General features: G+C 42.7%; 1 protein-coding gene across 1 annotated transcript in view; it reads left to right on the top strand.

The window, feature by feature from the left end:
- Positions 1-17,239, top strand: part of ARFGAP3 (ADP ribosylation factor GTPase activating protein 3) — a 47,624-nt gene that overhangs the window by 12,816 nt on the left and 17,569 nt on the right. The window contains exons 4-10 of the mRNA XM_060190783.1: positions 930-1,061; positions 2,849-2,932; positions 5,792-5,879; positions 7,285-7,344; positions 10,084-10,130; positions 11,137-11,276; positions 16,663-16,791. Coding sequence (XP_060046766.1) covers positions 930-1,061; positions 2,849-2,932; positions 5,792-5,879; positions 7,285-7,344; positions 10,084-10,130; positions 11,137-11,276; positions 16,663-16,791 — 680 coding nt within the window. The remainder of the gene's footprint in view (positions 1-929; positions 1,062-2,848; positions 2,933-5,791; positions 5,880-7,284; positions 7,345-10,083; positions 10,131-11,136; positions 11,277-16,662; positions 16,792-17,239) is intronic.

Below are 17,239 nucleotides of genomic sequence, written 5' to 3'. Positions count from 1 at the left end.
AGGGTGATTTTTGTGAAGTGACCCCCCCTGCAGGTGGGGAGCCAGGGGCTCGAACTGGGATCCATACACCGGACCTTGCTCTTTGCGCCATGTGCGCTTAACCCACTATGCTACCGCCTGACTACCTCTCTCTCTTTATTTTTTTAAAAATTTTTTTTGTTTTTATCTTTTAATTAATTTTTTAAGTTTTTTTGTTATTGGATAGAGATAGAAATTGAGAGAGAGAAGCGGGAGATAGAGAGGAAGAGAGACAGAGAGACACCTGCAGACCTGCTTCGCCACCTGTGAAGCGACTCCCCTACAGGTGGGGAGCCGGGGGCTTGAACCGGGATCCTAACCAGTTCTTGTGCTCTGTGCCACATGCACTTAACCCACTGCGCTACCGCCTGACTCTCCCTCTCTCTCTTTTTGTCACACTTTATCCTCAATTTCTCTCTGTCCTATCAAAAGAAATGGGCAAAAATAGCCATCAGGTTCAATGATTTGTAGTGCAGGCAGCAAACCTCAGCAGTAATCTTGTTGGGATTAAAAAAGAAAGTTTTTTAAAAAAAAAAAAAGCAACAGTGCTGAGCAAAGTGAAGCTTATCATAGCTCCTAGCTAATTTGTCAAGCATCCCAACAAATTGAAATGGTTTTCTCATGAATTAAACATTGTCCTGGGTAGGAAACACCCCCCAAATCATGTTCTGAATGGGGGTGGTGGTTACCTCATGTTGCCTGCTTACCAGAATAGCACTGTTTTGTCTGTGGAAGGAATTCCCTTTGACAAGGAAGCATTTGTTGCAGATAGTTTCATAATTCAAATCATTTTTATTTTTACTAGAATTGCAAAAAAAAAAAAAAAAAATCCTTCCTAAGCAAAGGAGCACTTTCTGTGGTTGCCTTGGGCAGAACACACAGCTGCTGCTAACCTGTGCTTTCCTCTGCAGTTGACATTTTTCCACCAACACGGCTGTGTTGCCAGTGATGCCAACACCAAGTACAACAGCCGTGCTGCCCAGCTCTACAGGGAGAAAATCAAGTCACTGGCCTCCCAGGCAACACGCAAGCATGGCACCGATGTGAGTCACGCAGGTGGACAGAGCCCTAGGTGTTTGCCTTTGTTCTAGTAGGAAAAGCGTCCTGTATCCCACACGGCAGAGTTTCCTAGCTGTGCTCTCTCATGGTCAGACACTGAATTACTGCGTGTTAAACTTCAGTCTTTGGGGAAACACAGACCCAGAGTTCTTTGGAGCCTCCTGTCACATTTTCATCAACCCATCAACACTTTAGATATGTTTATGGGATTTTAATTTTTTTGTTTGTATATAGAGACAAACCCTCACACATATGTGATTTGACTGATTCTAGTTCAACCATTTTTTCCCATTTAGGCAGAGAAACAAAGAGATAGAGAAAGAGCGAAAGAGACCGCAGAACAAGGGCTTTCCCTGGTGTCACAGTGCTCCTGTGTGATGCCAGGCACACCTACCCAGTGAGCTTTCTCTCTGGCCCGTTTCTGTCTATAGACGCCCTATTTGGGGTCAACAGGATAGCTCACCTGGGAGGATGCCTGCTTTGTCATGTATGTGACCGCAGTTAGAGCCTGAGTCCCACCACACTGGGGGCAGCATTGGTGTTGGTGTCTTTTCCTTCCCACCTCTGTCTCTGTCTTTATCAATCTGTGTCCACCTTCACTGCCCAGAACAATGAAGCCCTAGTGACAGAAAACATAACAAACAAACAAAAACACCTTATTTGATATAACGTATTTGATAAGTAACATTGAGGGTCCTGGCCGAGAGGGCTGTAGCTCACGCCTGGATGGAGCCAGTGCAGCTCTGCGTTTTCTCCAGAGGTGTGACAAAGCCTCAGCTAGACAGCCCCCTGCACTGTGCTTGGTGCCACTTGCTTATTTATTTACTTATCATTTCATAAACAGTGAAATATCTTCTGTCATTCTTTGTTTTTTGATCACTTTTATCTCGCGAAATAGAGTTTCATGTCAGAGAAACCAGAGCATCAGTCTGGCACGTCCTGAGGGATGCCTTAGACATGCAAGTTGAATGCTTTCTTAGCTGAACTATATTCCCTGGCCATTTGGGTCCATTTTAAACAAGGACACACTTTAATACTTTTTTTTTAAGATAGTGGCAGAGAGAGAGAGAGAAGAGAGAGAGGAATGAAAGAGATTACAACACCAAAACGTCCTTCAGTGTTATGAGAGCTGGGCTCAAACCTGGGTTGCACACATGGCAAAGCAATGCACTGTCCAAGTGAGCTATTTCTTCAGCCCCCAGTGACCCATTGTTAAACAACAAAAAGCACAAAAAAGTGAAAATTGACATGAAGCAGACCACAGGAAGAAAGGACACACTCTGAAAGCTGAAACAGGAAATCACAGTATGACTGTTCACTGTCACTTGACAGTGACCCCTCCAAGGACTCATGGCTCCAGCACTTTGTGGCTCTTCATTGTCTGCAAAAGACTCAGAAGTGCTACCCCTGCTGCTGCTGGCCAGGGCTACATGTGCACTGAAGCACACAGGCACGTTCACAGACAGAGTGTTGGAGGTAACGAGGTTGACAAGCCCTCGGAAATAGAGCCCCTGGCTCTTCTTTGTCAGAGCTGATCTGTGGGTGTGTGTGCACACTGGACTTCTCAAGGGTTAGAAGCAGCAGTAAGTGGACTGACACATTTCTGCAGTATGCTCAGAGCCCCCGTGTAGGCATATTACTGATTACATAATAAGGGGAAGTGCCCATCTTTATTTAGCTAAGAAGCCTCTGGAGAGGGAGCACTGACTCTGAAACAAAACCCTTTATAACCAGATGAACTGCTAACTGGTGCTTTTTGTTCTTGTTCTAGCTGTGGCTTGATAGTTGTGCCATTCCACCTTTATCCCCTCCACAGAAGGACGAAGATTTTTTTGCCTCTCATGCTTCTCTTGAGGTTTGTTTCATGCTTCTCATCATTTTAAAGTGTGCTTAATCTGCCCGCTGTAATGGGTACGCATTTACAATGTGCCCAGTAGCATGTGACTAAGCTGCTGCAATAGAGCCTTGCAGCCTAGCCGCTTCCACAAGCCAGGGGCTCACCTCCCATCCTCAGTGCAGAGGCAGGCTGTTGGGGTGGCCAGGATGGGTTTTCTGTTCTCAACATGTGACTACTGTCTCAGGATCTAAAGTGGCCGCTCCAGCTTATGACCTTCCCCAGCCAACAAGCAGAGGACACACTCCCAGGAAAGCAAGTGGCCCTTCCTCTTACAGAGAGTTCTAGAAATGGAATAAAATAAAATATTAAAAACAAACTCTTATATAAAGGGGCTGGGTGGTAGTGCACCGGGTTAAACACACATAGCGTGAAGCGCAGGGGCTGGCGCAAGGATCCTGGTTCGAGCCCCCGGCTCCCCACCTGCAAGGGGCTTGCTTCACACGTGGTGAAGCAGGTCTGCAAGAATCTATCTTTCTCTCTCTCTCCCTCTCTCTTCTTCTCCTTCTCTCTCAATTTCTCTCTCTAGAAAAAGGAATGCATTATTAATGTACACAGCATAAATGGATCTCATAGACATTATGCTGAACAGAAGATACTGGACAGAAATATTCTGTATATTCCATTCCAGGCTGTGACACAGATGCTTAAGTACACACATTATACTGCACAAGGACCCAGGTTCAAGTCCCTGATTCCCACTGGCAGGGGGAAAGCATCACTAGTGGTAAAGGAGGGCAGCAGGTGTCTCTCTTTCTCTTTCCCTTTGACTCTAGCCAATAATAATAAATAAAATATTTAAAAACAGAAAGTTCTAGAAATGGCACTTCTGCTCACAGCCTGTCTGCTGAGGTCCCATTGCCTATTCTAGCCCACCAGCCAGGGAGGCTGAGAAGTTATTACTGGTCACTTACCACAGTTCACTTCAGAGCTTTGGAAATTGATAGAGAAGGAAGAAAGCTTTCTTGAAGCCAAATTCTGACAGAGGTTTGAACCTCAGAGTCCTCGTTCAGCTGCGCAGACAGAACATGCCTCAAGGCTCCTGTGAGAAGCGCATGTGTTACTACTGATGAAGCAGTTAGCAGCTGGCACAGGTGAGCCTTCAGTAGCTGTTCTGTCTGATAGTAGCAGAAGCAACAGCCCATCAGGCTTCTGTGGGTTCCCCACATTGCTTACATCAGAGAATTCAAGGCCCACAAAACCACAGACATTTACTACGTGGTCCTTTTAAAATATATAGATGGATGGAGACAGAGAGAAATTGAGATGCAAGTGGGAGGTAGAGGGGGGAGAGAGAAAGAGACATTTGTAGCATTGCTTCACCACTTGTGAAACTTTCCCTCCTGCAGGTGGTGGCCAGGGGCTTGAACCCAGATTCTTGTGCATTCTACTATGTGCATTCTACCAGATAAGCCATTGTCTGGCCCCTCTAAATACTCCTTTAAGGAACTGTGAGCTGTCTCCTGGCTTAGAGTCTCAGTCATTCTGTTAGATGCCCTGCCTCCTCTTTGCCCCCTTGAAGAGGGGATGCTGTTTGCTTGTCTTCTGTCCACTACATCAGACAAAAAAAAAAAAAAACAAAGAAAAAGAAATGAAAGAAGGGAGGGAGGAAGGGAAAATGAAAGGAAGGATGGGTGAATGGATCAGATTAGATAATCCCCAACTGAGGAGCCATCTACAATCTGATGAGTACCCTTCAAAGATTTCAGACTCATGAAAAACAAGGAAGGACTGAGAAATTTATAAAACAGAGGAGAGCAAACAGACATGACATCCTGGAGCAGAAAGAAACACTTGTGAAGGGAGTTGGGTGGTAGCGCAGTGGGTTAAGCGCACGTGGCGCAAAGTTTAAGGCCCTGCATAAAGATACCGGTTCGAGCCCCTGGTTCCCCACCTGCAGGGGAGTCACTTCACAGGCGGTGAAGCAGGTCTGCAGGTATCTTTATCTTTCTTCTCCCCTCTCTGTCTTCTCCTCCCCCCTCCATTTCTCTCTGTCCTAGCCAACAACGACGACATCAATAACAACAATAACTACGACAACAATGAAAAACAAGGGCAACAAAAGGGAAAATAAATAAATACTTTAAAAAAATTTTTAAAAAGAAACACTTGTGAAAAATCCAGTGAAAGCCCAATAAAATCTAGAGTAAGCTAATATGTTGTGCCAGTTATAATTCTTAGTTTACACAGATTTTAACCTATTTGACAAGAGGACACATGCAGAACATATGGAAACTCTGTACTAACTTTGCAACTTATGTATAGATTTGAGACTTTTGTGAAATAAAAATATAGGAAATGAGAAGAGGGGCCAGGTGGTGGTACACCTGGTTGAGCATACACACTACAGTGTGCAGGGACCCAGGTTCAATGCCCCTGGCCCCCACCTGCAGGAGGACAGCTTCACAAGTGGTAAAGCAGGGCTACAGGTGTCTCTCTGTCTCTCTTCCTATCACCCCCTTCCCTCTCGATTTCTGGCTGTCTCTATCCAATCAATAATTAAAGATAATAAAAAATTTTAAATAAGAGAGATTTGGAGTCTTCATTAAAAAAGAAATGAGAAGAAAGATGAAATTTGGAACTAGTTGAATTCTGGGAAAGAAGCAGAAAATTAAAAGCAGAGTCGGAGGTACTATTACAGGCTGAAGAAAGAAGAAAAAAAAGATCTGGGCATTGAAACAGAGACCTAAGGTAGAGGTGTTTATTATCTTTTATTCCCACTCACCCTGGCCTGCAGAATGTGGTACTTAAACTACTGAGTTTGTTTTATTATGATGTCTCTTGACTCAGATGTTAATGACTTTCCTCACCTTGCTCCAGGGGAGTGGCTCAGGATGGGTGTCAGCGCCATCAGAACCATCCCCTCTAGTACCAAAGACTATGGAATCCTCCCCAGCAAATACTGAAGGTAGCTTTTTAAAACTTTCTTTCTCGCGACTCAATGATGTACTATGAAACTGCTACAAAATAAGAACCTTGTACCTAGTAGGGAACCATGACATGAAAGATTGATTATTAAGTGGGGGGAAAAATCCCCAATCATGTAATGTAGCCTCATACCTGTAAAAACATATATGTACATATACAGAAACAATTCTTGAAGGTATACACTACCTTGTTGACTGGGGGATCAAGTCACTGAGGATTTGTACTTTTAGTTTGATAGGTTTGAGGTGACTGAACTTTTATAGTGAGCCTGTGCTACTTTTAAAATTAGAAAGCAGGACTTTAACTTGAAAGTATTCTAGAAATAGTTGATGCCTCGTGACTCACATTTGGTGACTTTATTGTAGGCTTATACTTGTAAATATACTTATATTAGTTGCCTTCGTTTTAAAGATCACTTCTGCTGGGAGCTGGGTGGTAGCACAGCAGATTAAGTGCAGGTGGCAAAGCACAAGGACCGGCATAAGGATCCTGGTTCCAGCCCCCGGCTCCCCACCTGCAGAGGAGTCGCTTCACAGGCGGTGAAGCAGGTCAGCAGGTGTCTATCTTTCTCTCCCTCTCTGTCTTCCCCTTCTCTCTCGATTTCTCTCTGTCCTATCCAGCAACAATGACATCAATAATAACTACAACAATAAAACAAGGGCAACAAAAGGGAATAAATAAATAAATATTTTTTTTAAAAATCACTTCTGCTATATGCATAACATAGACCAGAATATCAGATCTTTCTGTTTTGAATTGAGCATCTTTTGGTAACCAGAATTATAGTGTGAATTCAGCAACAAAAATATAATACATGACAGGTAAAAGTGAGATGCTGGAATGTAGTATGTTAGTGCTTGCTTATTTTGGTGTTCTGTCTCTTTTTGTACACACTAGAGAGCTGGTGAGCTAACCATTGGTGAGTGTATAGACATAGCTTAGCGCGCGCGCGCACGCGCGCACACACACAGACACACACACACACATGTATGTCCTAATTTTGTGCCCAGAGACAGTATCACCCTGTACATTGGGCATACCTAGTGCCCAAATTTAGACTCTAAATACCACTCTCCATGGTTTCCATGCTATGAAACTATTAAAAAATGAAACCCCGGTATTTAATAGGGAAAGATAGATGAAGGTGTGTCTAGAGGACTCAGGAATCAGTTTGAATGAGTTCCCAGTGGTCAAGATTAGGACAATTTAAACAAGAAGTTATTGAACCTGCAACTACTTTAAGGAACATATGAAAAATATGTAGGGTTAAGAAGAAAGATGTTTATCTATGAAATTAGATATTTAGTACTGAGCACATTGAACCCCATACTCGAAAGCTAGTTATATGAGCATATATTCTATGTTAATAATATTTCTACCCTCAGGAGTCCCAGAATTAGGACCAAGTGTGGAAGGTCTTAATGTACCAACAAAGGCTACCACAGGTAATATGCATAATATCACCTATGTATTCTTTAAAGGTTTACTATATTTATTTTTACATGATATATAGAGTTTTGCACAGGACAGAGACAGAAAAGCTAGAGTACCACCCCAGCACATGTGGCTCTGGACATCAAACCAGGACCCTAAGGCATACAAGGCCTGCGCTCTAGCCGCCAAACCACTTCCTCAGCACTGCTCAACTGTGGCTTATGTTGGTCCTGGGAATTAAACCTGGGACCTCAAAGCCTCGGGCATAGAGGCCTTTTGGATACTCATTATGCTGTCTCCCTAGCCCTTTTGTTTGTCTTTTTCATAGTTAAAAGTAATACTGCTATCCTTTCATTAGAGCTAGATATTATTAGTTTTGTTGTATTATGGTTTTGTGCTCTAGTAATATTAATTAACCAGGTTAAAAGGTTGTAGTGGTACAACCCTAGCCCTACTAATAAAGTGCATTATTGGCTCAGAGAGAAAGTGAATTAGGATTCATCTCTTACTGGGTTTCACAAATATAATTCTAAAAGGAGAATAGAAAATTCATGATTGGGGGGGAGGGTCAGGTGGTAGTGCAGTGGGTTAAGCACACATGACACAAAACACAAGGACCAGTGTAAGGATCCCAGTTCGAGCCCCAGCTCCCCACCTGTAGGGGGCCGTTGCTTCACAAGCGGTGAAGCAGGTCTGCAGGTGTCTGTCTTTCTCTCCCTCTCTCTGTCTTCCCCTCCTCTCTCTATTTCTCTTTGTCCTGTCCAACAACAATGACAACAATAATAATAACCACAACAATAATAAAACAACAAGGGCACCAAAAGGGAAAAATATAGCCTCCAGGAGCAGTGGATTCGTGGTGTAGGCACCAATCCCCAGCAATAATCCTGGAGGCAAAAATAAATAAATAAATAAATAAATGAAAATTCATGACTGGGGGCCAGGCAGTAGTACACCAGGTTAAGTGCACATAGTGCAAAGCACAAGGACCGGCACAGGATCCCAGTTCGAGCCCCTGGCTCCCTACCTGCAGGTGGGAGTCGCTTCACAGGTGGTGAAGCAGGTCTCTAGGTGTCTTTCTCTCCCCCTCTATCTTCCCCACCTCTCAGTTTCTCTCTGTCCTATCCAATAACAGCAACTGCAGCAACAACAACGAAAATGGAAAAAAGATGGCTCCCAGGAGCCGTGGATTTGTAGTGCAGGCGCCAAACCCCAGCAATAACCCTGGAAGCAAAAAAAAAAAAAAAGTTCATGATTAAATGAACCCAAAAACAATTTTCAAGAACATTTTCTGAAATCATGATGTATTAGATTGTTGGTTAAGTCATGGCGTATTTTCCTATGACTTTACCAACAACCCAATACTTTGTGTAATATAGAAAGGAGTACTCTTAAAATAATGATAGTGGGAGTCGGGCGGTAGCGCAGCGGGTTAAGCGCAGGTGGCGCTAAGCACAAGGACCCGCATAAGGATCCTGGTTCAAACCCTGGCTCCCCACCTGCAGGGGTGTCACTTCACAAGCGGTGAAGCAGGTCTGCAGGTGTCTATCTCTCCCCCTCTCTGTCTTCCCCCTCCCCTCTCCATTTCTCTCTGTCCTATCCAACAACAATGACAACAATAATAACTACAACAATAAAACAACAAGGGCAACAAAAGGGAATAAATAAATAAAAATAAATATTAAAAATAATAATAATAATAATGATAGTATGCTTTAAATGTCTTATTAAGGGCTAAGGAGATAATACCAGTAGGAGTACAACAGATTCTCATGCCTGAGACACCAGGCATCCCAGGTTCAATCCCCAGCACTGCCATAAGCCTGAACTGAACAGTGCTCTTGTTAAAGAAAATTCTTGTTGGGGGGACTGGGCGGTAGTGCAGCAGGTTAAGAGCACATAGCACAAAGTGCAAGGACCAGTGTAAGAATCCCAGTTCAAGTCCTCAGTTCCCCACCTGCAGGGGGAGGGGGTCACTTTGCAAGAGGTGAGGCAGGTCTGCAGGTATCTATCTGCCTTTCTCTCCTCCTCTCTGTCTTCCCCTCCTTTTTTGATTTTTCTCCGTCCTGTCCAGTAGCAACAATAGCTACAATAATAACAGACACAACAAGGGCAACAAAATGGGAAATGTAGCCTCCAAGAGCAGTGGATTCGCTGGCACTGAACCCTGGTGGTAACCCTGGAGGCAAAAAAGAAAGAAAGAAAGAAAGAAAGAAAGAAAGAAAGAAAGAAAGAAAGAAAGAAAGAAAGAAAGAAAGAAAGAAAGAAAGAAAATTCTTGTAGGTCAGTGTGATAAATTTTCTATGTTGACTTAGAAAAGCACATCAGTAACTGCTTTAACTGTATATATAACTCCTGTCTAACTTTATGCTTTAACACAGTCTTGAGATTTTTGAATAGTAGAGCTTAACAGTTTATTCTAACACAGAGAAGTGCCCCCTTAAGAAAGCAGTAAACAGACACCCATGGGCCCTTTGTTTCTCACTGGTATCATATCAGGGAAAATGAGCTTTCTCTTGATTTTGGATGTTACACGGGCCACCAGTGACTTTGGTGCAGCTGCGTTGGTCTGAAATGCTTTCACGCAGTTTTCTAGATGACACATGTAGAAGACATCACAATCTCTTAACAACAGGTTATATCTTAGGAACGTTTAAAGACTTTAATTTAGTTGACTTTTTAAGCTAAAAACAAAAATTAAGTTTGAATTTTATTGATCTGACTTGCTATCTTTTTTTTTTTTTAAACAGAGGTTTCCTCCATCATAAAAAAGAAACCAAATCAAGCTAAAAAGGGAGTGAGTATGATGTATAAAATATCTGCTTATAGACTCAAGCAATGCTGGGCTAGCGTGAGGGTGTTTCCTCCCAGGCACATGTTCTCTGCATTGGAGCCAACCTGCGCTGCTGCTTACAGAATCCTCACCACCAGAGTGCCACACCCCCGCCCCTCCATTGGAAGCTTCCCTATTCTTTATCATTCTGGGAGCATGGACCCAGGATCGCTATGGGGTGCAGGAGGTGGAAGGTTTGGCTTCTGTAATTGTTTCTCCACCGGACATGGTGTTGGGAGATCGATGATCCATACTCCCAGCCTGTCTCTCTCTTTCCCTAGTGGGGGCAGGACTCTGGAGAGGTGGGGTTCCAGGGAACATTGGTGAGGTTGTCTGCCCACAGAAGTCAGGTTGGTATCATGGGAGCATCTGCAACTTGGTGGCTGAGAAGACTTTTTTTTCAATCTTATTTATTTATTTATTATTATTGGATAGAGACATAGGGACATTGAGAGGGGAGGAAGAGAGACAGAGAGACACCTGGAGTCCTGCTTCACCATGTGTGAACCTTTCCCCCTGCAGGTGGGAGCCAAGGGCTTGAAACTGGGTCCTTGTACTCTGTAATGCATGTGCTTAACCAGGTGCACCACGGAGTGGCTCCATGTTTATGTTTCTGTCAGCAGTGCTGTCTTGTGAAGCTTGAAGGGTAGACATCTTTGAACTTTCAGATACTGGAACTCTTTTCCAAACCCCTACTCTGCGTGCAGACGCCAGGGTCAGACGCCAGGGTTCAAATCCTGGCTTAGTCATTCACTAGCTGTGTGGTCTTGACCATGTCACTTAATTCCCGTGAGCTTCAGTTGCACTTCTGTCAGCTGGAATGCTAATGCCAACTTTATGGCTTTGTGAGGACTGAATGAGAAAACAAATGTAATGCACTTATTATGGTGCCTGGCAAGTAATAAGCCTCAGTCGCTATTGCAAAAGTTTTCAAACAGTTTTGGTATCTATTTTCCTGCCTGTCTTCCAGCTTGGGGCCAAAAAAGGAAGTTTGGGAGCCCAGAAACTGGAGAATATGAGCTTTAATGAAATTGAAAAACAAGCTCAAGCCGTAGATAAAAGGAAGGAACAGGAAGACCAGGCCAGGGCCGCATCAAAAGATGAATCAATGTGAGTATAACTGGGTTATAAATGTTATGTGATATCTCCATACAATGGAATATTACTCAGATATGAAAAAGTAATTAAGTACTGGGACTTGCTACAACATAGATAAATCTTTAAAGCCTTTATGCTTAGGAAGCCATTCACAAAAGGCCATAGATTACATGATTCACTATACAGGAGACTTTCAGGCTGGTCAAATCTTTAGAAACAAGAAGCAGACTAGTGGTTGCAGGATCTGGGAGTGGAAGGGGTGGCAGTGGGGTTCAGAGGTTAGACACTGACAGTCCATGGGTATAGGGTTTCTTTATGAGCTGCTGGGGGTTTTCTGGAATTTCATGGTGATGGTGGTGGTGGTGTGGCATCTAAATGCTGAAAATCACTGAGTTGAATGCTGTCAAAGGTTGAATTGTATTAAACTGGGGAGATAACAGAGTGTTTATGCAGAAAGAGCTTCATGCCTGAGGCACCAAAGGTTTCAGGTTTAATCCCCAGCACCATTAGAAGTTAGCAGTGCTGGGGGGGGGGGGGAACAACTAAAATTGAATTGTATGATTCATGTGATTTATATTGTGAAACCCACTGAAAGTGTGGCTGGTGAAAGGCTTTAGTAGGCCTGATCTTGGTGGGGACTCTGATTCACATCTGCTCAGGAAGGGGGCAAGGGTTCAAGAGAATGAAGCATAGAGTGCAGGCCTGCATGCACTTTGTCCCGAGCTCCATCCCCACATCACATATGCAAGAGTGGTGGTCTGCGCTCCTCTCTGGCTGGCTGGCTGGCTGGCTCTCTCTCACTGATAAATCTTTTGGAGTCAGCTGGTAATGCACCTGGTTAAGCACACACATTACAGTGCCTGAGGACCTAAGTTCAAGCCCCCAGTCCCCATCTGCAGGGGGAAGCTTCAAGAGCTTGAAACAATGCTGCAAGTCTCTCTTATCTCCCCCATCCCACTCAATTTCTGTCTATCTAAAGTAAATAAATAAAAATAAACAAATACTGGGAGTTGGGCGGTAGCACAGCGGGTTAAGCGCAGGTGGCACAAAGCGCAAGGACCGGTGAAAGGATTCTGGTTCGAGCCCGGCTCCCCACCTGCAGGGGAGTCGCTTCACAGGCGGTGAAGCAGGTCTGCAGGTGTCTTTCTCTCCCCCTCTCTGTCTTCCCCTCCTCTCTCCATTTCTCTCTGTTCTATCCAACAACAACATCAGTAACAATAAAACAACAAGGGCAACAAAAGGGAATAAATAAATAAATATTAAAAAATTTAAAATGAAATAAACAAATATTTTAAAAGACGGTTAAAAGTGAAACAAAGTTGACAGAATTAGCACAATCGTACAGTAAGAACCTGCCTGATTTAGAGAAGTTAGGGTAATCATTTGAAGAACCCTAAAGTAAGTCCGGTCATTTAACATTTCACCTGAGAGGCTTGTGGTGACAAGGGGATGCTTTGAAAAAAATGAGTTGGGGGGGAGCCAGGCAGTGGTGCACCTGGTTAAGCAGATTTAGGCCTCTGGTCCCGGGTTCCAGGACCTGGGTTCAAGCCTCTGGTTCCCACTTGCAGGGGGAAAGCTTCACGAGTGATGAAGCAGGGTTGCAGCTGTCTCTGTCTCTCTCCCTCTCTATCTCTCCCCTCTCAGTTTTTGTCTCTATTCAATAATAAATAAAACAATTTTTTTAAAGATGTATTGAAAATGAGTTTGGTAGTGCTGCTCAGGGCAGAGAGGCCAAGGAAGTGTCTGTAAGTCAGTAGTTGAGGTTTTAGAACCAAAGTAGAAACAGTGAAAGCTTTCTTTGTGCTGGACCCAAAAGAGAACTGAGGGTATCTTTTATGTGTACAGTCTCATCAGTTGTTGCAAAACATCTGAAACTACACCAGATAAAGAAGATGTCTATCAAATGAAAAGTGCTGGAGACTGGGTATAGGGAATCACAGGAGAGAAGAGAAGAAAGGAAAGGCCGCCTGCCTGTCTTAGTTTCTTGTGTATCTTACCAGTTTCAGCTGGAGTTGCTGCAGACTGCCTAACAAAGAAAATGTATTTCCTGCGATTGTCTCACAGATTAGCATAATGCTAACTAAACCAACTCCTTCTCTTTAAAGAACCAGACAGAATGAATGCTCTGTCGGTTCTATTCACACCACTGGTTTGTTTGGTGGGTTTTCTATGATAAACCCAGATACTTAATTAAGAATTGAGTTTCTGCTTACTGTCATTTAGCTTACAGAACATAGAGGGCAGCACTCACCGTACAATATGATTCAAAATCCTTCCTGTAAAATTTGTTTTGAATTGTCACAGACTTCCCTTTCTTTCTTTTTCACTAAGCCAGGTTTTTTACCCTGGGAGAAGTGAAAATTAAATTCAGATGATTAGGACTGAAGAAGTGGCCCAGTGGTGGAATGCATGCTACATGTGTAATGCCCCAGCTTCAATACCTGATACTGCATTTAAAAAAAAGAGGCAGGGAGATAGCATAATGCTTATTTTTTAAAATTGGGAAAATGTACCCTTATGACAACAAAAATCCTGTAAATCAACATTTACATTTGTGAGATTAAAGGGTTTTTTTGTTTGTTTATTTATTTATTTTTAAAGTTTTTTTTTTTAAAAAAAGGTCCTCTTGAACTCTTAAAAAAAAGAAATACAGGGATTCGGGTGGTAGCGCATCAAGTTACGTGCAGGTGGTGCAAAGCACAAGTACCTGAAGGATCCTGGTTCAAGCCCCCAGCTCCCCACCTGCAGGGTAGTCGCTTCACAAGTGGTAAAGCAGGTCTGCAGGTGTCTCTCTTTCTCTCCCCCTCTGTGTCTTCCCCTCCTCTCTCCATTTCTCTCTGTCCTATCCAACAATGACAACATCAATATCAACAACAATAATAACTACAACAATAAAACAAGAAGGACAACAAAAGGGAATAAATAAATATTTAAAAAAGAAAAGGAAATAGCATCGAAGATTGAAATATTAAATGTTTCTATTCATAATTAATGAAGGGCAATGTATATGGTTAATATATAACTTTTCAGTTATTATAACTCCCTTGGCATTGTTCAGAGCTGATGCACCCTGTGCCCTAGCTCTGTACTGCCTCTGCACACCAGGACTCTGATACTCACAAGAAAACATTGCGGCAGGAGCCAGGCAGTAGTGCAGCAGGTTAAGTGCATGTGGCACAAAGCACAAGGACCAGCATAAGGATCCCGATTTGATCCCCTGGCTCCCCACCTGCAGGGGGAGTCGCTTCACAGGCGGTCAAGCAAGTCTGCAGGTGTCTATCTTTCTCTCCCACTCTCTTGTCTTCCCCATCTCTTTCCATTTCTCTCTGTCCTATCCAACAACAATGACATCAATAACAACAACAATAATAACTACAACAATAAAAAGAAAGAAAGAAAGCAAGCAAGCAAGCAAGCAAGCAAGCATTGGGGCCTGATGGTGGCACATCTAGTTAAGCTCACACATTACAGTGCATAAGGACCCAGGTTCAATCCCCTGGTCCCCACCTGTAGAGGTAATGTTTCATAAGTGGTTGAAGCCAGGGCTGCAGGTATCTGTCTCTTTCCCTTTTTATCTTCCCTTCCCCTCTCAATTTCTCTTATCTAGTCAATAATAAGTAAATAAAATATTTTGGGAGTCGGGCGGTAGCGCAGCGGGTTAAGTGCATGTGGTGCGAAGTGCAAGGACCAGCATAAGGACCCCGGTTTGAGCCCCTGGCTCCCCACCTGCAGGGGAGTCACTTCACGGTGACTCAGGTCTGCAGGTGTCTATCTTTCTCTCCCCCCTCTTTCTTCCCCTCCTCCCTCCATTTCTCTCTATCCTATCCAACAAAGACATCAATAATAACTACAAAAAAATGATAAATAAAATAAAATATTTTTTAAATCTTCTGCAAGTGCTGCACCCACTGAGCAACTCCCTGGGTGCAGGACTGCCTATATGGAATTGTGTTATTTTGTTGTGGGCGGCCAGGGTTGGGGGAAGATGAGGCCAGCCTCTTCCTAGTCTTTCATCTTAGCCAGCCTCTTCAAGCCCTCCATCTTGCTAGGGCTCCTTTTGCCTAAGGACTTATAGCACTTTCAGAAATCTAAAGGTAAAGGACAGTGTTTTACACATTCTTCTAGCCTCTTGGTGTCGTATTCAAAACAGGTATTTGATAAACAGATGACCAGCTTCTGACTGTTAATGCCAAAGAAATTACTAGCTGAAGAATAACTACATTTAAAAACACCCTCTTTGCATCATCTTGGGTGGAACTGGGAGACATCATGTTAAGCGAGAAGACCAATACTGAATAATCTCACTTATAAGTGGGACCTAATAACTAGGGACAGGGAGGGAGACAACAAAGTGAAATATGGACTGGACATGGAGTGCTGCATCTCAGCAAGGAACTCTGGGGAAGGTGCGGGGGAGGAGTGGAAGAAAGCTGTGGGGCCAGGTGCATAATGAAATTATATGCATGTGACAATGACTATACTGTAAAGCGTTAATCCCCTCAATAAAATAAATAATTAAATAGAAAAACAAACAAACAAAAGACACTCTCAGAAGGCTGGTTATGTAGAAACCCTGTGGGAATTTTCTTGTAAACTGAAAAACACTTTTGCAATTAAGTAGCTCCTCCTCCTTAACTTACCTATTCATAAAGTCAGGTTCATATATAATTCTTTATTTAAAGTTTTCCTCTCTTTTCTTTTATTTACTTACTTTTTTTTTTTTTAACCAGAGCACTGCTCAGCTCTGGTTTATGGCAGTACAGGGAATTGAACCTGGGACATTGGAGCCTCAGGCGTGAGAGTCTGTCTCTTTGCATAAACATTATGTTGTCTACCCCGCACCCATATATATAAATGTATCTGAAGCCAAAGAGACTAACCTTATGCTTTTGACATGCACCGTGGAAGTGTGAAGAAATACTAGTCCGAGTGAGAAGCTCTGTCTTCATTTTCTATATAAGAATAATTATTTTCTTTTTTTATTGTTTTATTTCTTTATTGGGGAATTAATGTTTTACATTCAACAGTAAGTACAATAGTTTGTACATGCATAACATTCCCAGTTTCCCATATAACAATACAACCCCCACTAGGTCCTCTGAAGAATAATTATTTTCTTGCATATTACGCTGTTATATGACGGTTGGTAGTCTAGACTATGTGATAACAGGTCATATAAGGCAGGACAGTGATGCATGTACAGCAGTATCCAACTTTGGACTCATTCATACTTTCTGAGCGTCTGCTCAAAAGAAAGAAAAATATGTTCTTAGAAATATTAATTCTGGTAAACAGCATGAAGCTAAAACTTGAAATGCCATGTTTACTATTGCTTATTACTTTAACTTGTGAATACAGAAGTAAAATTAACTTAAGGAGCACCTGGTTTTTCTGGCAGTGTTACATCATTACGATTAGCCTATAAGGATCTTGAGATTCAAATGAAGAAAGATGAAAAGATGAACTTGAGTGGCCAAAAAAGGATTGAATCCGAAAGACTGGGCATGGGATTTGGGAGTTCTAGAAGGTATGTGAGACTCTGACTGGAATTTTGTAATTTAAATTAAAACTCTGCTAATCATGCTTGTGTTTTCCTATTTCAACTTCAGAAGTGAGTTTTTTCATTAGTCCTACCCTTCTTCCGTTGCTCTACTTTACTTTAGCATTGACTAGTACATGAAAAATTACAAGTAGCATTCTTAGAAAAGAGGGAGTAAGTATAACTTGTCATTAGTGGGTGCCACCACAAGTATTGCTGATATATGTAACTGTCATTATGTGGTTGCAGTTCTCACAAAGATCCAGTGATTTCCAATATTTAGACCAAAAGGAAAAAAAAGAATGTGTTTACACACATATTCATTTTTATTACTCATGTTTTTAACCCCACTACAAACTTAGTTTTGTCAAGAGTGTAAAGTGTTCATCAGGGGCCAGTAGTGGCGCCTAGTTGAACACACACATTACCATGTGCA

Source organism: Erinaceus europaeus, chromosome 4 (assembly GCF_950295315.1).
Source record: "Erinaceus europaeus chromosome 4, mEriEur2.1, whole genome shotgun sequence".
In the NCBI taxonomy this organism is placed as follows: domain Eukaryota; kingdom Metazoa; phylum Chordata; class Mammalia; order Eulipotyphla; family Erinaceidae; genus Erinaceus; species Erinaceus europaeus.
The sequence above is the reverse complement of the archived record's forward strand: the minus strand, read 5'-3'. Positions and strand labels throughout refer to the sequence as shown.